This window comes from Danio rerio, chromosome 11 (genome assembly GCF_049306965.1).
Source record: "Danio rerio strain Tuebingen ecotype United States chromosome 11, GRCz12tu, whole genome shotgun sequence".
Classification (NCBI taxonomy): domain Eukaryota; kingdom Metazoa; phylum Chordata; class Actinopteri; order Cypriniformes; family Danionidae; genus Danio; species Danio rerio.
The window spans coordinates 31,509,849-31,534,765 of NC_133186.1; the positions used below are offsets into that span (position 1 = coordinate 31,509,849).

Genomic DNA, 24,917 nt, shown 5'->3' on the forward strand with positions numbered 1-24,917 from the left:
CCTTTCTCTTCAATAGTGCGATCTTGCAAATAAAAGCCCGACCCTTAAGGGAGTCAGACAGACATAATATAAGAAATGCCCTGATGTATTTAGTTATTTAAGAGCTGAGTCTTTACAGATATTACCTGCTTTTCTTCTGACACGGCGGTTTATATTTTCACAGCACAGTGAAGCATGAAAGCGAATTTTACCAACTAACAAACTGTCTAATCCTTCCACCCACAATGTCTTTTTCTCCATGCGCAATCAGCATCAAATTCTTTATATTGCCTCATTAAGTGAAACAGTTCTGCTATGATCTCATCTCAATCTGCCCTTTGGATAGATGATTGAGGAGCGTAGTTCACATCCAAATCACTGTAATTGAATTCTAGCTGTCACTCAGACCTGCTTGTGGGTCATTTGGGTTCACTGTTTACCTGCCTCACATTCTGTGACCCTCAAGATAGTTATTAAATTAGCTAATGAAATGTGCACTTTGTTGATTTGTTTGTCAGAAAAGGTCACTATTCCCATTTCAGACACTTTTAGACATGAGTTTATATCCAAGTTTGTCTTCACGTATCAAACTCTCAGGAAATAAAGGGACTGTATTTTAAAGAATAGAAGCTTTTTATATATGTGAAATGTGACCCTGGACCGAAAAAAATCTGTATTATATTGCATTTAATGGGCGAAATACATAATGACAATGCCAAAAATCATTAGAATAGTACTGATTAGTTATATTCATTGCTAAGCACTTTGTTTATCCTCTCATAACATATAGCCTGCTTCAAGATAATGTTTTGTAACCCAGGGTTACAAATGTGTTGTCAGTTACATTCCAAAGTGATTTACATTCAACTGATGGCAAACAAAACATGCACGCACATATCAATTTGCATAAAAAAAAGAAGTATGTGAGGTTTTGTATAATGCATTTGCATTTCTTTGATAATGTCAATTGCTTTTTTTATTCTGAACACATTTAAAGTGTAGTTGATGTGGCTAATATACATTTTTATTCATTTATTTTTTATAGTTTGTTTCTATTTAACCTTATTGTATCCATTTGTAATGTCCTTTTTCTTTTGCTGTTGAACTGTATATGGAAAAATGCTATGAAATATGGATCATGGACAATGTAAGCATTAACCACAGCAATTTTGTTAATATTGTTATTACTAAACTTTTCAATAATAAAGGCATTTAAACAACTTTTGTCCTTATGTTCTTTAAGTGACTCAATTGCACCCTATGAATTTTTTTTCAGCCATTTTAAATTGTGAAAAGCATATTTTTCTACTTCCTCCTAGATCTGTAAATCTTTTGTCCAATTTTTTCATAAATTTTTAGGTGGATCACCATCAGACCATATTGAAAAAAAAAAAAAAAACAGTAAAACAAAAACACATGGAATTCAAGTTTGTTTCTCAAACACTACTAAAATATTAAAGAGAACCTATTATGGGTTTTCGAAAATGAGTTTCCATGCAGTGTGTAAAACAGCTCTAAGTGAAAAAAAAACATCCAGCTAAGGTTAAAATCTGAAAATGTACCTTGTTTAAAAACACAATTTTTTTAAATAAAAGATTCGACTCAGGGTTGTTTAAATGATTCGTCATTTGTCCAGATCTTTTGCCTGCTCATTTCGACATTGACACGAAACAATATCAGTACATAGTTCATGGAACAGTTTCTTCCTCCATTTTACAAGTGTGAGTAAAAGCAATTAAAATGGTTGCCTCCTTGTTTTCTCAAGCTTGCAAAATATGTAGTTAATTGTGTTTTATTATTTGTAAACTCTTAATGCAGGTTGTACGGTATCTGGTTAATTCGCTATATCCACAGCTACGCTGAAAATGCAGTGTGTGCCCTTTTGTTTAAGGATTTGAATACGTTTGTGAGCTCGCGATCCTCTGCCGCTTGTTATTGCTATAGTAACCGTCAGCTGTTCCTACATGTGCGGCTGTCAAGTTTCAAAAAACATTCAGCTGAGGTTTAAATCTCAAATTGCACTTTGTTTAGAATACAAATTTTTAAATAAAAGATTTTACTCAGAGTCATTTATATTATTTGTCATTTGTCCAGATCTTTTGCCTGCTCGTATCGTTGTTGACTCGAAACAATACCAAATATGAAGTGCCAGATCTGGTCAAATGTGAACGCTCCTTTCCCTTCAAACGCTAGCAGAGTGCTGGTGTGTGTGGGACTAATCATAACTAAAGATTATAAACATTAACATTAATGAGTGAATGTTCTGGTAATTAATGTAATAACCTACCCTGCAACGCAGGATTCATTGGCCGTTTGTTAAAGAAAGGATCAGAAAAGACTATTGATGTATGGGACTTTGTCAGAGCTTGACAGGAACTTTATCAGACCACAGTTCATGGATCAGTTTCTTCCTCCATTTCACAAGTTTAAATAAGTGTGATTAAATTGGTTGCCTCCTTGTTTTCTCTAGCTTGCAAAATATGTTTTTAATTTAGTTTTATTAGCTGTAAATGCTCCACACAGCTTGTACTGTATCTGGAGTAACACTTAATATCCACAGCCATGCTGAAAATGCAGTGCGTGCCCTTTTGATTATGGATTTAAATACGTTTGTGAGCTCGCAATCCTCTGCCGTTTGTCATTGCTTTAGTCACTGTTAGCTGTTCCTACACATGCACGGCAATTAAGTTTCAAAATAGTTCAGCTGTGTGGATTAAAACTGAATGCGTGTCGTTGTTTTTTACTTATGGTAAAGAATAGAGCAATATGCTGGTGTTTAACTGCATTAGGCTCATACATATACTCTGCACTTAGACTGCTTTAATAATGTTGATAAGCCATGGTAGGCATTTCTCTCTGTCTCATGCTGAACGCAGGCGACCAATCACAACAGACTGGGTCATTGAACCAATCAGCGCAGATTAGCTTTGCCCTAAGTAGTGGTTTGGGAACAATTGAATCACTGAACAAATCATATTTTCAGTATGAGTCAGTATGATAATTAGGTATAAATAAGTGCATATTATAAGACAATGAAAGGGTTTTTTTGACCTTGCATGTTTATCAGCATGTTGATGGAAACCCCTAAAAGCAAAATATGACCTTGTTTAATGCAAAATAAGGGCTCTTTAAGAGCTCGCCAAGCAATATGATGTTTGTTCACCAAATTATAACATGATTATTATATATCAAAACCACAAAACACACTCAAACAGCTATTCTCCAATCAATGTCATAATAAAAAGATGCATGCAAATGTTCTAAAAAATGCATAAAACACTTGCTTTCATTAGTTTTCCTGCATGCGCGTTAGCATTGACATTCAGCCCTTTGAAATATATTAATAATGCACAATAATTGATGTTTCACTCTCAATAAATGCTGTGATGGCAAGTGAGATGAGGCAATAACACTGTTGAAGCCTGTCTTATGCCCTATGCATAGCAAAGGGCCAGTACTGCTAATGACTCAGGCATAATGCATTCTGCCCGCGTAAGCTCCCAATACCCTGGCTAACACAATGTGAGGAACATGCCAGAACTCGGCGGCCAAACACACTCTCTTCACTCCTCATTAACAATGCAGCAACCATTGTTCTATTCATGTTGCGTCGTAAAAAAAAAACTCAAGCCGCTTAGCAAAGGATAAGCAAACAAGTGTGCACCTCATCAGGGAGGCTGGGGTTTAACCAGGGGTTGCTCATTGATAGCCGCTGTCAGTGCATGAGAGAAAGAAAGACAATGGAGAAAGCAGAATGTGAGACTGAAGGTGAGAGAATGATGGACAGGAGAGAGGATTTGTGCTCGGGGCTAAGGGTATCTCTAGCAGACACGCACTGGATGAGAAACTGGGATAAAATAAAAGTTAAATGTATTTGGAAGACATCTGCATATAGGCAAAGAGCTCACACACATGCACCAAAGCTGTCTGATGAAAGTAAATGAATGATAAGGATTGGGACTGTCAATTTGTCGAGGACAAATTATACTGGAAGTTTTATAGGCTTTGCTATTAAACAAAAGTCCTGGGTTCAATACAAGAGAAGCTTAGCTGGCAGCATTAACTGCATAAAGTCAATTACTGCGGAAAATAATTTAGCTGGCGCGGTTTGTTGTATTGTTTTTTAGTATAGAACATTTAGAGTAAGACATTTGCAATGGATTATGATGCCTGGACAGTTTTAAGGAGGAAAAATAAAGCTTATGTTTTTATTAGAACACTCATGAAAAGAAATTAAAAGAAATATAGTGTTTCTGTAAAATGAAAAGTCTGCTGTATAACTAATAGGCTATACTTCTTATGCTCATACTTCTGAGCGCCCTAAAATATACAAGTTAAATTATCATCTGGGATTTTATTACATTTCAAATTATTAAAAATGTTTAGCTGACAAATTGGTAAAAACCAAGTGGTTTAAGGGATCGAATTGAATCAGGGTATCTTCCGTCCAATCCATTTCCATTTTCAAAAAAAAAAAAAAAAAAAAAAAGGAAAATTAAGAAAATGTCAATTTTCAGTTTTTCGTTTGCTCACAAAAAAAGGAGATTTTGCCTCCATTTTTAATTTATTATTATTATTATTATTTAAGATAAAAAAAATGGATTAACAACTTCAAAATTCATTATACAGATGAAGCTGAAAGCCCCATTTCCTCTGATTGGTCAACCAACCAAATCATAGCTTGTGAAATAGCCCTCAAAGCAAGAGCCTTATGTGGACCAGCACCCAGGCTTTTATTTATTATTTAATTATATCTTATTATGAGGGCTACTGTACATCACAAGCTCAGATTTGGTTGACCAATCAGAGGAAAATGGGTGAAAATGAGCAAACGAAAAACGGCCATTTACTTCATTTTGCTTTTTTTGTTTGAAATCCGATTTGGACTGGACAGAAGACCCTGATTGAATTAAGTATAGAGACTTAAAAATGACAAATGATTTGTAATTTGATGCTGTGCTGTGAAATTTTTGTTGTTGCTCTAAATAACCCTGACAGGAATAAATATGGGATAGTTTACCCAAAATCGAAAGCTGTCATTAATACCTCTTCACTTGCCAAAAACCTGTTCGAGTTTTGTTTTTTCTGTTGAACACATAATGATTTATTTTGAAAAATGCTGAAAACCTGTAGCCATTCACTACCAAAGTATTTGTTGTTCCTGCTATGAGTGTCAATGGTTCCAGATTTCGAATAATCTTCAAAAAATGCATGTCGTGTTAAACAAAATAAAGAAACTCAATAAGATTTGCAACCACTTGAAGATGAGGGAGCAATGAGTATATTGTAATTTTTTGGGCAAACTATCCATTCAACTACTTTAACACTAAATAACATTTTATTGCATCTTCTATAACTCAAAAATATTGTCTATTTCCAACTTTATTCTTGTTTAATAATATTCTAATTTATAGTAAAATGTCAATATGTATTGTTACATTTATTGCTTTGATGCTTGAAAACTAATTTTCAACTTTGACTACACAATATATGTAACAACGCTTACTGCCTATTTTTTTATTTTATTTATCAAATTAGCCTCTCTATTCATCTTAACATACATCAGTCAAACTGCCTAAAAATATCAAGTTAATCTCTGTATAGCTAAAAATCTTTAGTTAAAACCTAATCAACAAATGCATATACACATTTATACTTTATGGTTTACAAGGACTCATGCAATAAATCTAATACCTGACTAAAGTCTTGTCGTCGATCCCAGATGTGCAAGAGCAAAAACTAATAACTTGATTACTTGTTGATCAGTTGGAAATGTGGCAGAAAACCTATTGGAACCTGCATGGACCGAAGATTCTTACTGAAATCAATCAAGTTTGGTGAAGGAAAAAAACATGATTTGGGGTTACATTTAGCATGGGGGTATGCAGGAGATCTGCAGAGTGGATGGTAACATCGACAGTCTGAAGTATCAAGACATTTGTGCTGCCCATTACATGAAAAACCACAGGAGTGGGCAAATTCTTCAGCAAGATAGCACTTCTTTTCATACTTCAGAATCTACATCAAAGTTTCTAAAAGCAAAGAAGGTCAAGGTGCTTCAGAATTGGCCAGCCCAGTCACCAGTCATGAACATCATTGAGCATGTCTAGAGTAAGAAGAAGACTAAGGCATTGAAGATGAATTAAATATAATCTTAATGAACTGGAAGCACTACAAGAATGCTTTCTTTGCCATTCCATGACTATATTAATAGGTTATTTGAGTCATTGCAGAGATGTATAGATGCAGTCGTCTAGGCTCATGGGAGTCATGCGCAATATTCATTCTTTTATCACTGCACCATGACTTTATATTTTATACTGTACATTATTTCTGTTAAATGACAAGACTTTTAGCTAAGCAAAGTCAGACCTTATTGTCCTAATTAAATAATTAAAAATGAAGGCGTGATCATATTTTATTTTGGTAAAATAAGAGTAATCTAGAGCCCTTTGCCTTTCATATAAGCCACTTCTAAAACCAAATCATCCAAAATCTTGGATAGATGACAAGACTTTTTGTCAGGTATTGTAGGTTATACTCTAACCTTAAACAGAACCCTTATATTTTGGCAATTTTGAATGTCAAAATACCCTGTTTAATATAATTAAAGTATTTTAAATTATGAGGACATAATGCATGCCCTCCTTATCTACCTTAATAATGTACACCTAGTCTTAACGTCATTATAAAATGTGTGTCCTCGTAAACCACATAAACAAACAAACATACACACAAAATCTACAACTAAAAGCAATTGTTTAATAGTACAAAATTTTTTAAGTAGTTTAAAGTATTTGCATGTCACGACTTCTCTTGGAGTTGTGTTATGTGTATAGACCTACATCTTAGGAATGTACAGTGCCATTCTTAAAGTTTGCACGACCACCTAAATGCAGTGCCCAAACTATTAGTGCCCTTGCATTGCATTTTTTTACTCAAACATTCAAATTGCTCAGCATGAATGCATAATTGAAATCATTCATCAGAAAGCTCAGAGAACGCCACACACACACACACGCACACACACGCACACACACACAGAGAGAGAGAATGTGAATAGCAGAACCTCCAGCCTTGCTGTGCTTTACATACTCAGACGCTTTTATCAGAGGTTTGCTGCCTTGACTCTTTTAGAAAGGTGCACAAACCGTAGGAGCACGAACAGGCGTATCTATTCAACACACAATGCACATACACATTTTTTAATTAACAACTATGTTCTCCAAAACAATACGGCAAGCTTCAACTAACTTGTTTGTCAGTTGCAATAATAGCTGGTAACCACTTGTGGACCTCACAGTTTTAGCAGAAGGAGCTTAGCAAATACACAGAAGCATACCATAATAGGGATTTAATTTTAATTATGCTTTGGCATTATCGACTAACAGCGGTGGGCTTGAAATCTACTGCGATGATTCATTACAAAGAAGGCCAATCTATAAGACGAAAAGCAGCAAAGATATAGTCGAATCAAAAGACTTCACAGGATGCTGCTCGACACTTCAAGGATCAATGCGGTGCCGCACAACTGTTTATTGATTTCCTATTAATATTTACAAAGCATAAGGAAAGTGCACATCTTGTTGTGCGAATGCATGACAGATTTGCCTAAAGCAGTTATTCATTCACATCGGAAGGAAATGCTTTCATAATCAATAAAATACACATAAAATAAGTATTTTTTATTTAAAATAGGATCAAATACTGTATTGTAAATCATTTATTACTAAACATTTATAAATTATATAATAATAATTATAATAATAATAATAATATATTTGTCACAATCACCAGTGATCTAACCCTCATAGATCTACCATCACTCTGACTATAATTCTGCCACCATATGAACTACAACTGCCTTCAGGCAGCACACACATACCCCTGTCCCTGTTCTCCATTGATTACACACACATAGCTGGGAGCTACCCAAGACTGATAACATGAACTATATAAACAACATACAGACTCAAATACATTGCATGAGTCTTGTCGATACATACCCTCTAACATCACAAAGCGTTTTCTGTGTTTAGACTCTCCATGTTTTGATACTCGCCTTGTTTTATTGTTTATCCTGTCTGCCGCCTGTATTGACCTTTCACCTGACTATGCTTCTGGATTTCCCTGTATGTTATGTTCGCTCCTGATTGGGACCATTGCCTGCCTGATCATTCTCTGTGTAATAATGCACTGCACAAAGATTCTTTACACTGTCACTTTAGCAAGCTAAAATGACTTGATTTAGATTTTGTGTTATTTCCAAATGGCTCCTCATTCATTTGACTTTTTTTGTGTTGTTGTCAGTGAGGTATTGGAGGTATTGGGTTGTGGTTTCATAGTGTCACTGCAATTAGTTTTTATAATTGTTATGACTTTTCAGTGCTCAACACTAAGGATTTACCAATTAGTTTTCTTTAACCACACCAAAAAAATGTACAAATAAATAAATAAATCTTAGCCCAAAATAACTGAAAGCAGGTGGACAAACATACCATGCGCGATAATAAAGGACGATCAAGTGAAAAGTTAAAGCAAAAGCAACCTGCTGATTACAAAAGACCTTTAAAATAGTCAGGAGCTCTTGGAAGCAGCAGGACTAAGGGTGCACGAGTGTCACTTTTTGTCCAGTCTATTTAAAAGAGAACCAAACTCACCAGTTACGTTTCCAGGCATTTGCACAAGGAACCGTTTCTTTTTTTTATACTTTTAAACCAAACCAGGCTCATTTTGAAAATGTACAGCTATATACATTTCTGGAGAGTGAGAAATACATCCCAGGAGGTAGGTTTTTTTGGTTTGTTGTTTTTGTTTTCTCAAATCAACAGAGGTCGCTGTGTATACTTTTTGAGATCTTAATTTTATCTCGTGAGTGCCTTTCGCACATGCTCTTCTTGCGTAAATCCACTAGAGGCTGCTGTTGACCGACTGACTGAATGACTGCATGACTGACTGACGGATCGACGGAACCACCCTCCTCCCCTAAACCCAACCAATAGTATTTTCAAAAGCACAGATTGACCAGCCCACCCACTTCTCTAAACCCAACTGAGAGTTTTCACTAGCAATAGAGATAAGAAAATCCCCCGCCTGACTTTTACAATGCTTTCAGATTTTACCACATTCAATTCTTACTCTGTTATTTACTTGTTTATTTTATTTTTATTTTTTTGGCTTCAGTTTTGTCTTGAACTCCATCACCGTGGTCAACTAGTCTCATGTAGGGCGACATGGTGAGCTACTGGACAAACTGGTAACAACCTGGAAAGCCATCCACACGAAGGTAAGCGATCAGCTGGTAAGCACAAAAACGAATGGCATAATACTTCTCTGTAGTGTGTAATTTAAAGATGAAATGCAACCAAACATACTTCTGGCTACATAATTCACAATCTTCAGAAATGTATATAGAGCCACATTTTCAGAATGAGCCTGTGTTGCAACCAAACACTCGTGAGCATCACATCACCTGAAATCAACCTTGACGCTGAAGTCACTGACACTGAAGCCTGTCTCACCATACGCGTGATCATCCTCTCATTCTGTATTCACCAGCTTTCTTTTGCTCATGCAATCACAGTTATTATTGACGTCTCTCACGCTGGCCACTCATAGGGCAATCCTTATTGTTGAGCTCTGCTTTTAAAGATAACTACAATTTAAAAATGATCTTCAACCAGCCAAAGTGGCTAGTGGGAGTGACTGTCTAACCCGCCACAGCTGAAATCAACCTACATTTGGCGGGTGTTAATGTCAAGTCCTGATTATATTATATTATATTATATTATATTATATTATATTATATTATATTATATTATATTATATTATATTATATTATATTATATTATACTATATTACATTGTATCGTATTATATTATATTATATTATATTATATTATATTATATTATATTATATTCTATTATATTTAAATTATATTATGCTATATTATATTATATTATATTATATTATATTATATTATATTATATTATATTATATTATATTATATTATATTATATTATATTATATTATATTCAGCATTACAATAATTTAAACAAATATACTATTCATTCACATTAAAACAAAACTAGGTGAAATCAATGAAATCATATGTTTTGGTTTTACAAATATTCACTTTAATGTTTTTATTAAATCAATAAATATGGAGAAAAAAATGCTACTTCTTGAGTTTTGAAATTAGTTTCTGATGCCTGAAATCACACTGTCAGATTGAGAAATAAATTCAGACTTGTACTACACAAAGAGAGAAAAGTCACAATCCATTAATAAACACTTTAGTCAGTCGTTTGGAAGCATAAAGCTCAAAGCAGTGTATAGTTACATCAAAAGATCCTTTGTGTGCAGTAACAGCATTACAATGCACAACGAGTGAACAAAGCCTTTCAAGCCATTCTCACTTCAGCAGGAGCCTTTTCTATATGTTGTTTTCCTAGGGAACCATCAACGGGTTTCAAAAAGTACTTTGATAAGCTTCTTAACTTGGTCACATTTAAATGTTTGGGGAAGAAAAGAAAGAAAAAAAAAACAGTTGCTATGACATTTAGAGGTTAGTTCTTGCTTGCTAAGTTTCCGAGCTGTACAGTGAATGAAGAGGCAGGTTAAAGAGACCTGCACTTCACAGAGTTCCTCTAAAAGTCCTCTTTTCTCTTATTATGTCGCCGTGCCAGACAGACCGCAGCACTGATCACCGATGAGGAGCCGGAGGAGATGGACTATGTGCCACTCAGCTGGTAAACATTGCCTTCCCTTCCTCGCCTGATATATATATACACCCACACATCTAAACCTTCACCATCAGTGTTTATCAACCTGATTCATCCCAACAAGTTTACAAATGATCTTCCATCCCCTTTTTACTATCCTTAATTTATAGCGCTTTGCTGTCGGTCACATCCTCTTGCTCTTACCTACAGAAACAAACAGAACAGGCCTTCATATACTGCTCTCCAAATCTTTCTGAAGCAGTCTCCTATACTTTTAAAACTTTATTCATTTTACTCTGTAATCATCTTTTGCTTGTGTGTACATACTACTGATGATAATTGACAAGTCTATTGAGGAAGCAGTACTTTGAAACTAGTGTACCAACTAAGCTAAAAAAAAAAAAAAAAAACTATTTAACTTTTTTATATTAACTATGGGGCAGCACAGTAGAGCAGTGGGGTAGCATTTCACCTCACAGAAAGAAGGTCGCTGGTTCAAGGCCCCGTCTGGGTGAGTTGGCATTTCTATGTAAAGTTTGCATATTCTCCCCGTGTTGGTGTGGTCCAAAAACATGTGATATAGGTGAATTGGATAGGCTAAATTGTCCGTAGTGTATGTGTGTAAATGAGTGAGTATGGATGTTTCCATGTGATGGGTTACAGCTAGAAGGGCATTTGCTGCATAAAACATATGCTGGATAAGTTGGCGGTTCATTCCGCTGTGGTGACCCCTTGATTAATAAAGAGATTAGGCCGAAAAGAAAATGAATACATATACATGTATACCAGTTGAACTTTTAAAATGTTACCAAATTAAAAAAAAAAACGTTTTTATGACTCTCCCTTAGATTGTTATAAACCCCTGAAACCTTCATTTATCTTCAGAAGACAAATTAGGATATTTTAAATAAAAAGGTGTCCAGAAAAGAAACCAAAATATTATCAAATAATTTCAGGAGGTGGCAGCGTGGTATTAGCATTAGCACTGTCACCTCACAGCAAGAAGGTTGCTGGTTCCCAGTTGGCATTTCTGTGTGAAGATGCATGTTGCACATGTAGGTTTCCTCTGGATGCTCCGGTTTCCCCACACAAGTCCAAAGGCATGTGTTATAAGTGAATTGAACTAAATTGTGTGAATGTGTGTATGGGTGCTTCCCAGTACTGGGTTGTGGCTGGAAGGGCATCTGCTGCATAAAACATACAATGGAATAGCTGGCCATTCATTCTGTTTGGCGAACTCTGAAATAATAGGTTTGTGTTGGAACAACATATAGGAATTAGGCAGAACCCCACATTTTTAGGTATAATATATAATAACTATAATACAGTAGTTAATGTGCACCCTGATTTGATGAGAAGACATACAGTCAAGCAAAGCTATTTTTACAGTTTTTTTTTTTTTTTTTTGGAAAACAAAGTTTTTCTTGGAGTGTTGTATGATTGCAGCCGAACCACTGAAGTCACATGGAATGTTTTGACAATGTTTTTGGTTATTTTCTGGACTTTATACATCTCATGACCCCTGCTGTCTATATAAGGAGGATGAGAGAGCTCTCAGATTTCATCTAAAATACAGAAGATGAACGCAGGTCTTTGGGGATTAGAACAACATGAGAGTGAGTAAACAGAATTGAGTGAACTAATCATTTAACACAAATATCCAATCAACAAACCACAAAGCAGCAACTCCATTAGTTTAGATGAGGTCAAGGCGAAGTGTAAGCTTAAAAATTTTCTGCTTCAATACTTTTTAAACATAGCTTATGTTAATATTACATTTTCCCATTTTTCTGAAACTGAAACTCTTCAGTTAATGTTTTAAACAGTTTTTAAAAATCATAACAGTAATTTGAAGGAAAATATTGATGTTTTGAAAAAGCAAAGAACTGAGTTGAAACAAAATTTTGAAAAATAAAGTTGCAGGAGTTAATTTGGTTGTGGTAAAATAATTTTTATTACATTTTAGTGAGGTATTTATTTTTATGCTTCACATAAAATAACATTCAAACCCCTAGCAGCATTCAAGTTGGAGGCTAGTCAGAGCTAAGTTTTTAGATCCTGATATTTAGCTGATCCACAGCATTTTCAGTGATGTATTTTTCAGTGAACAAACTATCATTAAAAAAAAAACTCATGATACTATTGATGAGACAAACATAATTAGCCTATTTAATTTATTTTGTGCTTCTCAGTGTGTGGGCTCCTATATCAAGTTAGTATATTTACTATGTTACATAACTGTCCCAGCTTTATTGTGTTAGAGCCTTTTGTGTTGTATCGCGTAACACTGCAGCATTACGCATGTCACATTCTTTCACTTGCGCATTCTTAGTAGCCACATTTGTAAGCATCATATTTCAAGAGAAAAGAAACTTTGAATATGAACCTACTCTTGGGGTCCGTTCTTCGTACGTGGATTACTCAATTAGCTGGATTTGGATATTGACGATTTGACACGATCCAGGATCGTTTAGTTCTTCAAAGCTGATCCGAGAGTTGTTGTCATGGCAACAGTTCTGCTAGGTCAAACCTGATCGGGAGCAGGTTCAATTCATATAAACAGGATTAGATCAGCTTAGTTCAAGCAAAGATAATACAGAAAGTTTGTTCCAAATTCTGATATTTTCTTACAGTAGTAGTTATATACACTTGGGAAAATGGTACATATTTTTTAACTATATATATATAAAGTTATAGTCATTAACAAAATAAATAAAGTTATACATATTAATAAAACGTATGCAATCTGCACCCTCGAAATGAAAGTACAAAGACTGCCATCTGGTGGTGCAAAGAGAAAACTTATTGATATGAATTTTTTAGATCGCTTTAGTACAAATTGTGCATAATAGAAATGCACAATATGTGACTTTTTTTTTTTAAAGCAATAATACATTTATGCAGTCATAAACATGTTTTGACAGTTAATATGCCAGTGATTTGATGCTTCACAAAAGTTGCAGACGCCTTTAACAATATGAAAATGCTTTTGTAAACAACCAGTTATTCTTTACACCGATTAAAAAACGGCTACTATAATAAAGAAAATCTTTTCTAAATGTAGAACTAAATACTTTGATTTGCATTGAAATACATGATGAATACTCTTGACACATGAAAGTGTAAAGCCTGCAGCTCACAAAAAATGTGGAAGGTTATTGCGTGTCATATTTAACAAGCCGTTTACAGCTAATTTGATGTAATTTTGCTCACATGGATACTTGAATATTAATCAGATGATGTCATTACGCTGCTGTGCCGTCAGCCAATCGTTGCATTGCTGATCATGATTTCGAGGATCAATAGATCTGTCCTTCACAACACATGCAGCGATCTCAGATCAGTTTATCCAGACATTGTAATCTGATTCGCGAACTTGTTTGAAGAACCAAATTAGCGAGAGATCAGTTATCAATATTAAAAGATCCAGAATCTGCCAAATAATCTTAGATCATTTAAGCGAGGTACGAAGAACGGACCCTTGGTGTTGTTAAACTCCGGATCCACTGTTTTCACGCACAACCATCTCTTCACAATCAATGGTCAGAAAAAGAGAAAATATCCAGTGAGCAACAGTCCTGGATGAAGAAAATGCCTTGTTGAAGGCAAAGGTCAGAGAAGAAATGTACAGCAGTAACTCAAATAATCATTCGCAGTTCTGCAGAAGAGCACTTCTGATTGCCCAACACTTCGAAAAACCTGAAGCAAATGAACTACAGCAATAAAAAACACACCAGGAGTTACTCCACAACAGCAAATTGAAGGTACATTCCACATGGCGAAAGAAGATTGATAAAGATTGCATGGTCTGACGAGCTCTATTTCTGACACTCAGATGGTCGAGTCAGATTTTGGTGCACCAACAGTTCATACTGATTCTGGTGAAGCAAAGGTGTTCATTCCAGAGCTGACTCACTATAATTGAACACTTCTGATAGGAAACCCTTGATGCATGTCAAACATATTAATTAAAGCTGCACCTGTGAACCTGTCACAGTGGAGCATTTGGAAAAAGAATCAGGCCTTTTCTTTGCACCACATGATGTTATCATGGCAATCTACGAACCGCGTCTTCATAATTAATGAAACCCTCAGGACACACTCATCGACAGCCATGTTGAAACTCTTGATCTCACACACCATGCGTTCTCAGCATGCTGCCACCACATCACAAACACTTTTTTTCTGACAGTCTGTTTTTATAGATACAAGCATATGTTAACCATCGCAAAATCCTGTTAATGGTCCTCATAAAAGACAAAACAGCTTCTGTGCATTCTATATCAGACAAAAGTTACACATCAAGAAGACTCAAGAATAAGGAAAAACAGGTGGAGTGGGGAGTCATTAAAGCCCTGTATGGAGCTTGTTAAGGATCAACACATGTCAAATGCAACGTTTACACTAGCCTGGTTTCCATTACATATTTTCCAAAACTTTTAAAATATGTTTTAAATGTTGATTAAACTTTTGTCTAAAACAATAAATGCTGGAACGTTCAGCACATTAAGCAATCAACTGTTAAATACAAATCTGCTTTGCTGCAATGGCTCACACTGAGCCAGAGAAAGATGCATGTAGTGTTTGTCAAAAATCTAAATTTATCAGTGTTTTCAAAGAAATAAGACTTATACTACGTATCAGACATTTATACTAGCAATACAATGTTCACGGTTTGTAAAATAGTCTGATGTCTATGGAGATAACATAAATAATTGTTTTTAAACATAACTGACAATGCACATTATTCACATCAGATAGCCAATATTTAGGTTACTAGAAAATTTACTGCTGTTCTCCTAGTTCAGGGGTGGCCAACCCTGTTCCTGGAGAGACACCTTCCTGCAGATTTTAGTTGCAACCCATATCAAACACACTTGCCTGTAATTATCACAAAGTGTTCAGGTCCTAATCAATTGGTTCAGGTGTGTTTGATATGGGTAGCAACTGAAATCTGCAGGAAGGTGGCTCTCTAGGAACAGGGTTGACCACGCCTGTCCTAGTTAAACAGCTACTTTCATATATTTCAGGAGGAGATTATAACGTAACATGTTGTAAATTCAGCAGCTCTGATCTCTCCACTGCAGCATGGGCTAGCATTTTATCATTTTTAAGCTGTTAAATGACTAAATTTATGCTATTACATATATTTGAGAATCGGAATATCAAATATTTCAAAATATACACAGGACATTTGTCTATATTGCAGAAAAGGGGAAAAAAGGAAAGAAAAAACAAAACATGCTTAAATGACTACGGCAACGGATGTCACAAAACTAACATGTTTCTATAGAAACTTTTTAGCAATGACTTCCAAATTGTTGTCACGTACAAAAAAAAAAAAAAAAACGTATGCAAAGGGAGTCAGCGGGGGTATTCCAAGCCTATGCCTGAATAAGTTACACATTTTTAAACTGGTGTTAACAGATGAGAGTAAAACATATTTCCTCCCATGATAAGTTTTTCCAAGAATCCTGATGATGGATGCAGGCAGGTCAATGTATTATTTCAGCCACAACACTAGCCGTAATTTTAATTAAAGGATTATTTGTGAGGGAAGTCAATGGCTATCAGTTTCCAATAATCTTAAAAAAATGTTTTGTTTTTTTTTTTTTTGAAAAGAAAAAAGAAGAAACTTACTCCATAGAACTTAGGCTTTTTGGAACTACTGGATGGTGAGTAAATGGTGATTAAATTTCACAATTTCAGCTATGAAATCTTAAAAGCTGTTAAATTTCAGACAATAGGCATTTACAACAGTACACATGCATTATACAGTTCAACATGCACAGTTGAAGTCAGAATTATTAGCCCCCCTTTGAGTTTTCTTTTCTTTTTAAAATATTTCCCAAATGATGTTTAACAGAGCAAGGACATTTTCACAATATGTCCGATAATTTTTTTTTTTCTTCTGAAGAAAGTCTTATTTGTTTTATTTCAGCTAAAATAAAATCATTTATTAATTTTTTAAACACCATTTTAAGTACAAAATTATTAGCCAATTTAAATTTTTTTTTTTTGATAGTCTACAGAACAAACCATCGTTATACAATAACTTGCCTAATTACCCTAACATGCCTAGTTAACCTAATTAACCTAGTTAAGCCTTTAAATGTCACTTTCAACTGTATAGAAGTGTCTTGAAAAATATCTGGTCAAATATTATTTACTGTCATCATGGCAAAGATAAAATAAATCAGTTATTAGAAATGAGATATTAAAACTATTATGTAAATTTATGTAAAAATAATGCAGAAATGTGTTGAAAAAAAAATCATCTCTCCGTTAAACAGAAATTGGGGAAAATATAAAGAGTAAGGCGAAATAATTCAGGGGGGCTAATAATTCTGACTTCAACTATGTACTTATCCTACAGCTTATTGTATATAAAAGTGAGCCTATGTGTGAGTGCCTACTCTTGCTGATGGCTGCTTGCTGATTCATTAAAAGTAAATGATAACATATATTATGTTCAATTTCTTGCACAGCCTGATCATTCCACTTAACGATACGTACTGTACATGTATTATCGGCAGCCAGTGATATTACAAGATTGCTTCAAGATTTGTCAGCTAAAATCTTTAATGACTTACTGAAGAAATAATATGCCCAACATCTTGGAGGAGTAAATTCTCATTAAAATATTTTTATGTTTACTTTCTAAAACAAACAATTTACTCACCCTCAAGTGGTTCCAAACATTTATGAGCTTCTTTCTTCTGATAAACACAAAAATATATTTTGAAGAATGCTGAAAACACTCCATTGATAAAACCATTGGCATCCATATTAAGAAAAAATACTATAAAGTCAGTGGTTACAGGTTTTCAACATTTTTCAAAATATTGCTAATGTATCTAAAAAAATCTGAAACAGAAAAAGGCTGAGTAAATAAAGACAATGATTTTTGTGGGGTGAACTATTCCTTTAATGATTAACATTCAGGGATGAAAAGCTATGTGAATTTGTCCAAAGCAAACCCAAGAGATGGATGAACGCAGAGATTGATGACACTAGAAAGTGGCTCATGTTTTAATGCACTGCCAGACAGAAGGTGAAGGGTCTCAAATGACCACAATCAAAGGCTTTTTTCGGCCCACACCATACCCACACATCCTCAGAGGACGAAAGAGAGCTCGGCAACAACAGGCCACCCATGAAATTGCACCAGCATTTCTGTTATTGTAATTTCATTTGGCTAAATGAGTCTGCAACGCACGCGTGGGTGTAATGAAATTAGGATGTAACTGACATCTTCAGCCGGCTGGATAACAACTGTCTGCAGAAAGAAGAAAAAAAAACGCTTGGAATGTTTTGACGTGATTCTGAAATACATAATTTCGACACGCTCCAAATGAGACACGTTACGACTCTGCAAAGTGAAGTGGGAAAGTTAGACTGCGAGTTACAGCTCATTCTGGTCAACAAGCTTGGCTGAGGTTGAGCAAAAGTCTGACAGCTAACAAAGGGCGAGCCAAGAAAACACAACAAAGCAAACTGGAAACTGCAGAGAAAGCCAAATGGCTGCTGGTAGCAAACGCTCATGAAGAGAGAAAACATTGGAGGAGTGTGGGTGCATGTGTGCGTGCGTGGGTGCGTGCGTGCGTGTGTGTGTGTGAAAAGCTCTCAGGAATGTTTATCATTTTCTCTCTCTCGGTTGCAATCTTGCTTTTTCCTTCCTTTCATTTTTTTCTTTCTTTTTTTTTTTTTTTTTTTTGGAGGGATGTTGCCACTTACAGTGCCAACATCCACTTAGTGTCAACCAAGATTGCTATTTGCTGATTGCTGTAAAACTCCTTTCAACACAAGCAGACATAGCCAGCATATGCAAGACCACTATTGTTGTTTTGAACACAAGGTAATTCACAAATTCTTACAAAGCGTAGAAATTGCATTTTAGAATGATTAGAAATGCGATACATGAGGTAAAACCAGGCTCCAGAGCAGATTTTTACAGCTCTTGGCTCCACAAGTCAACCTTATTTCGGCTCATTTGTCTCTGTGTCCATCAAGTAGGATGGTGTAATCTTTGATAGTGCACCTCAAGAAGTCAAAATACAACTTTTTGTTTCAGTTAAACTTCACCTGGTGTGAAAAAAAGTGCAGCGGTGAGAGGCAGACTCCATCAGTCACTGGTAGTTTTGATGCATCTCGCAGCATTCACACCTCTGACCCGGCCAGCAGACTGACAGACATGAGGCGCAGTGCGCACATGTATTTTTCGTGCATGGCATCGATAAAACAATCTAAGCTGCCAAATTTACAACTTTCAACTCAAGAACTGATATCCTATTCAATGAGCTTTATGTTAACATGCAACAACCTGAACGTCTCACTGTTGCCATTTTATTTATGCATCTTCACTAGCTCAAACATGTAAGAAAGTGACAGACAATGAAAGCAACGTTTATCTAGTTAATGCTGAGATGTTTATTTGCTTTCATGTTTAAATATATATTTTATTTTTATTTTAGACCTTTAACTTATAACTTTCATTATTTGCTGTTATACTACTACTACTACTACTACTAACAACAACAACAATAATAAAAATAATAATAATAATAATAATAATAATAATAATAATAATAATAATAATAATAATAATAATAATAATAATAAATATTAAATAACAACAACAGCAACAAAAATAATGATAATATTTTTAAATATTGTTAAATAATATTATTAAATATTAAATAACAATAACAACAACAACAATAATGAGAATAAACTGATTAAAACAAAATAAATCGGGTTCTGGTTCAATTAAACATTTAATAATAAGATTATAATTATGATGATGATGATGATGATAATGATAATGATGATGACTATGAACATGATCATTATCATCATCATCATCAATGCTGAGATTTTTATTTTTGGAAACAAGACATATTTTACATTTAATTAAATTTTTTTATTTGAGATCTTAATATCACAACTAACGAACTGTATTACTTTGCATAAAATTAATTGTATTATTTTTATTTTAGATTTTAATATTATAAACAACCATTTGTACCATTTTGTATAAAATAATTGCTGTTTTTATTATAACTGTTGTTGTTGTTGTTGTTGTTTAATTAATTAGATTAGAAGATTGCGTAAATAAAATTATAAAATACAAAATGAAATTAGTTCTTTTTAAGTTCAACATGTCATTGCATTATAATATTAAGAAGAAGAAGAAGAAAAAGAAGAAAAAGAAGAAGAAGAAGAATATTATTAGTATTATTATTATTTAATTTTTATCTTTATTTTTATTTAAATAATATTTAAATGTATATTTTAATCATGCATTTTCAGTAATGTTACATTCTTCAGGGTGTTGGGATGTTTCAGCAATAATTCTGATTCTGACACATTTTTCTTGATGCCCAATTATTTGGATATTCAGAGACCTAAATATCAAAATTATTAAAATAACTGCAGTTGCATCAGAATTTTATATCTAATGTGAAAAAATGTGCTTCTAATAAAGACTTCAATTTAAGACCAATCATCTTCATTACATTACTTTCTGGAGATGCCACAGAATCAATGATTTGAGCTGCCTTTTGCAGAATACTGTACATAAAAATTGTCTTTTGATAGAGTGAGTATATCAAAATTATAAAATTACAGGAAATATTACCTACAAAAATAAAGAAAAGATGCCAACAAAAACATCTTGTTGAGACAAAAAGATAAATATAATTTCTGTGCTTAAATATCTGTCCATTGTCAAAGTAATTTTTTCTAAATCTTTATAAACACAATTGATTGAGTCCCAAAAAAAAAAAAAAATTAATAAATGCTATTAATTTACTCTTTTTTAACCTATTAAATTAGTTTTATTATTTAAACTAATCTAGATCAATCTGATAAAAATATTAATAATATTATATAATTACTTAATATATATAGTACTTATTATAATTATACTGTATAATTAGTCTTTTTTCTTATTTTACAGTGACCCAGATCCTGTTATCAGCTGCTAAAGCAGAAAACTCACTCAGTGCTATCTTCGCCAGGTGGAACCGGTTGGCCCAGGAAATCTTGCTGACGGGGCTCGGTGTGTTGAAGACCACCGTGAAGCTCACAGGACGCCCGGACCTGCAACATAAGACAAAAACATTGGACATGCTGATAATTTCCCAACTAGAAATAGTCGTTAAAGCCCTATGAGGAAGATGGTCTTTTCATAAATGTCCCAAAAAACACATCACAACGGTGGCACCTTAATTATAAGTATTAATAATTCAGTGAAATAGTTTTGCTGCAATGCACCAAGCAGCCCTGGGGAGAGCAGCTGCCACTCTCCCCAATACAGCTCCACCTCAAGCTGAGTCTGGATCTGTGTGCTGAATCTGATTTTTCCTCAAGGCTGCTCTTATAGAAGAAAAATAAGTAGAAAAGAGAAGGTATGGAAATTCCCACAACCCCAAACATAACCTATTTCTGCTTTAATTGAATCAAATAGCCAATATGAAGGTCAAGGAGAGCTGGACGAAGAGGGTCAGGCCAGGAGATGAGGTGAGCTTGCCGAGTTGATCTGCATTCTGAGCCAAGATGTTTAGCAGGTTAATGGAGCAAGATTTTTCAGCAATGTCTTCTACAAAGGGGGGATTGAGCATGACTGAGCAGCACCGTGTGCTTCTGGATGGGATGAGGGTCTTAATAAGACTTATTGAAGGAGATTGGCCACGAAAAATACACCTAGATTTGACTTTGAAGAATGACAGCTTAAAATTGAAAATGTGATTCAATTTCTGGATCCGATCATTATAAACTCTGTTATCTAACCTTGGATATATCTACATAGGGAGGAAAGTGAAGTTCTGGTGAAGTGCAGTACTATGGTGTTCATAAGTGCTGTCTTTTTATTTATTTATTTTTTATTATTGTTAAAAAAGCATACAGGCTGATAAAACAATATAATCAAATATATAAATTCAACTACTCTTTAAAATAGGGTATCCAATGAAAAGAAACTAACACAAAAACAAAGTACAGTATCAAGTATCAATTATACAAATTAAGGCAATCATTTTGAATCCTGATCTTTTTTTTTTTTTTTTTTTTTTGCAATAACCATGGAGATTTTGTCAGCAGCTGAACTCCAGGGGTTCTATTTTGACGGTCCATGCATAGAGCACAAAACGCAGGGCGCAAAGGCTTTTAGGGCGTGTCAGGACGCGTTTTTGCTAATTGAAGGACGGGAAATCTGCCTTGCGCCGTGGCGCATGTTCTAAAAGGGTTGAGTTTATTTTCTTAATGAGTTATAGGTGTGTTTTGAGAATAAACCAATTAGAGTCTCATCTCCCATTACCTTTAAGAGTCAGCTGCGTCGCGCCAAGAGCGCATTCGCTATTTACAGGACGCAAAGTAAGTCTAAGTGGAAAAAATGAGCATTTCACAAGCAAACAATTAACAGTTAACAGTTTTTTAACAGAAAACTGTTAAACAGAGCATCTACTGCGTGAGAATGAGAGATAATGGATCACTTTCACTTTCGCTCTTGGATAGGGAAACCTTTAGGCACAGACATCAATTAGTTTATAAATAAATACTTTTGTTTGTTAAGCGCAAATATTCGTTTCAAAACTATTTCTAAATTCAGTTCTAATTTCCAGCAAACGAATAAATGAATAATAATAGCAAAATGTGCTCAAAAACCGGAGTTATATCCTAAAACACATGCTGTGCCCCATATGGTCTAAAACCTGACAGGTGTGCAAATCTAAGCTTGTTTTTAATAAAACAAATATAAATATGGATATAATAAATAATACTGCTAATAATAATAACATTATACAAAAGCAAATTGTTATGAATGAACTGAAAAAGCCTCCCGAGATGAAGACATAAAAGCAGTGGTTTTTCATATTTATAGGCTAGAAAATAATATGTTTTGTAATATTTTAATCCTTTATATTTATATTTTATATCTATTCTTATTATATACTATATATATCCTTAATATTTAAATTATTTCATATGTAAAGATATTTTCCTATTGCTCTCCTGTGCGTATTAGGCAGTGCGTAAGCGAGGCGCAACTCTGCACCGGAGTTTAGACCGGGTTAGTTTTGGTCTAATGAAAAATCTATTATAGATTCTCAAAATAGCAACGCGCCAGCGGTCCGCCTCAGAACGCCTTCCTATTTAGACCAGAACGCCTATGGGCGCAAAAATGAGAGCTAATGCATTTGCTATTTAAACAGCGTAGCGCAACGCCTCAAAACGACTCTTGCGCCAAGCTGAAACTACCAAAAGACTACTGCACCACGCCTTGCGCCACACTGCGCCGGGTGTATGATAGGGCCCCAGATCTTTAATGTACACATGTGTACCAATTTCACTCGAGCTGTGGATAATTCAAACATTATAATGACCTGAAGTTGCACCTACCACTTGTCCAAATTATGTGGAGGCAGCCAATGATGGGCTAGTAGTTTTTTTGCAGACATTAAGCCAGCCAGCCAAACAGCTTTCTGAAGCTTCAACGTAGAATCATTGCTCAGTAATATAATGGAAGGTTTCACCTGTACAGGATGTTCAATAATTTTAAATAACACACACCTCATTCTAAATTTTTTTGTAGTTTTCCACATTCCCACATCATAAGAAAAAAGATCCAAGTTCCTGGTCCAGACATTTTTCACAGAGATGACTAAAGGAGGCGTTGATACGATGTGTTTTGAGTGGGGTCAAGTAGGTTCTATAAAAAAGTTATAGTGATTATACAGTAAGCCCTGTCTTTTGAAGAATCAGTCAATCAGTCAACACTGTTTTAAACAGTATCTCAATTAAATGTAAACGCTAACATTTTTAAATGTAATGCTTTTTAAGAAATGTTACATTCTTCAGTGTCACAGGATCGTTCAGATTCTTGTTTAAAATTACGTTGCATCAGACTTTTATATTTAATGTGAAATAATCAGCTCCCAATACACACCTCAAATTAAGACCAATTTTATTACATTGTTTTCTGGAGATGCCATAGAATCAATTATTTATGCTCCCATTAAAAACTATTAATAAACAAAAACTTTTGCTAAATACTTTACAAATAAAATTTATTGTAATAGAGTGATGTATATTAATATTACAATTTTTAAAAAAGATTTAGAAAAAGATGGCTAAAAAATATCTGGTTAAAACTATAAGCTAACTATATGTTATATGCTTATATATCTGTCAGTTTTTAAAAAATCCTTGTAAACAGATTTTTTGAATGTGTCTTAAATATTGTTAATCTACTCTCCCTCAAACCTATTCAAGATTTTTCATTATTATTACTTTTATCATTGTTTAACCATTTGGCAAAAAAACAGGTACTGGAAAAAAATACGTTTGTTCTTATTTTATAACTGTATTTTCCTTTTTTTTTTTTTTTTTTTTTAAATAATGCATTTTTAATAGGATACAGAAATTCTGAAATCCGAGGGCTTAAAAAAAATAGTTAAATAATATAAAAATAATAAATAAATATAAGAATAAATCATGTTTAAAGATGTCCAAATTATTTCTTAGAAATGCAAAATCAAAAACTGAGTTTTAATATGTTTACATACATATTATGCTTATTATATAGGAAAATTACTAAATATATTCATGGAGTATGATATTTACTTTCATTATATGGATTTTTGGCATAAAAGAAAAATAGACAGACAGACAGACAGACAGACAGACAGACAGACAGACAGACAGACAGACAGACAGACAGACAGACAGACAGACAGACAGACAGACAGACAGACAGACAGACAGACAGACAGACAGACAGACAGACAGACAGACAGACAGACAGACAGATAGATAGATAGATAGATAGATAGATAGATAGATAGATAGATAGATAGATAGATAGATAGATAGATAGATAGATAGATATACTGGTTTAATAGTGCCAGGGTGACATATTCGTTTGGGTACTCGTTCTGATATGCTACCCAATTCTGGTCTTTTAATCATTTATTCATTCATTTTCATTTATTTATTCAATAAACCACTAACTAATCCAGCATATGTTTTACACAGTGGATGTCTTTCCAGCCGCAACCCAGTAATGGGAAATACCCATACACATTCATTCACACACCCACTCATACACTACAGTCAATTAAGATTATTCAATGCACCTATAGAGCATGTCTTTAGACCAGGTGTGTCCAAACTCGGTCCTGGAGGGCCGGTGTCCATGGGAGTTTAGCTCCA

General features: G+C 34.3%; 1 protein-coding gene across 12 annotated transcripts in view; it reads right to left on the minus strand.

Annotated features, from left to right (window-relative positions):
- Positions 1-24,917, minus strand: part of arhgef10la (Rho guanine nucleotide exchange factor (GEF) 10-like a) — a 222,932-nt gene that overhangs the window by 89,794 nt on the left and 108,221 nt on the right. For all 12 annotated transcript variants that reach the window (XM_073916824.1, XM_009306102.5, XM_073916829.1 and 9 more), the window contains one exon: positions 20,707-20,807. In XM_073916824.1, coding sequence (XP_073772925.1) covers positions 20,707-20,807 — 101 coding nt within the window. The remainder of the gene's footprint in view (positions 1-20,706; positions 20,808-24,917) is intronic.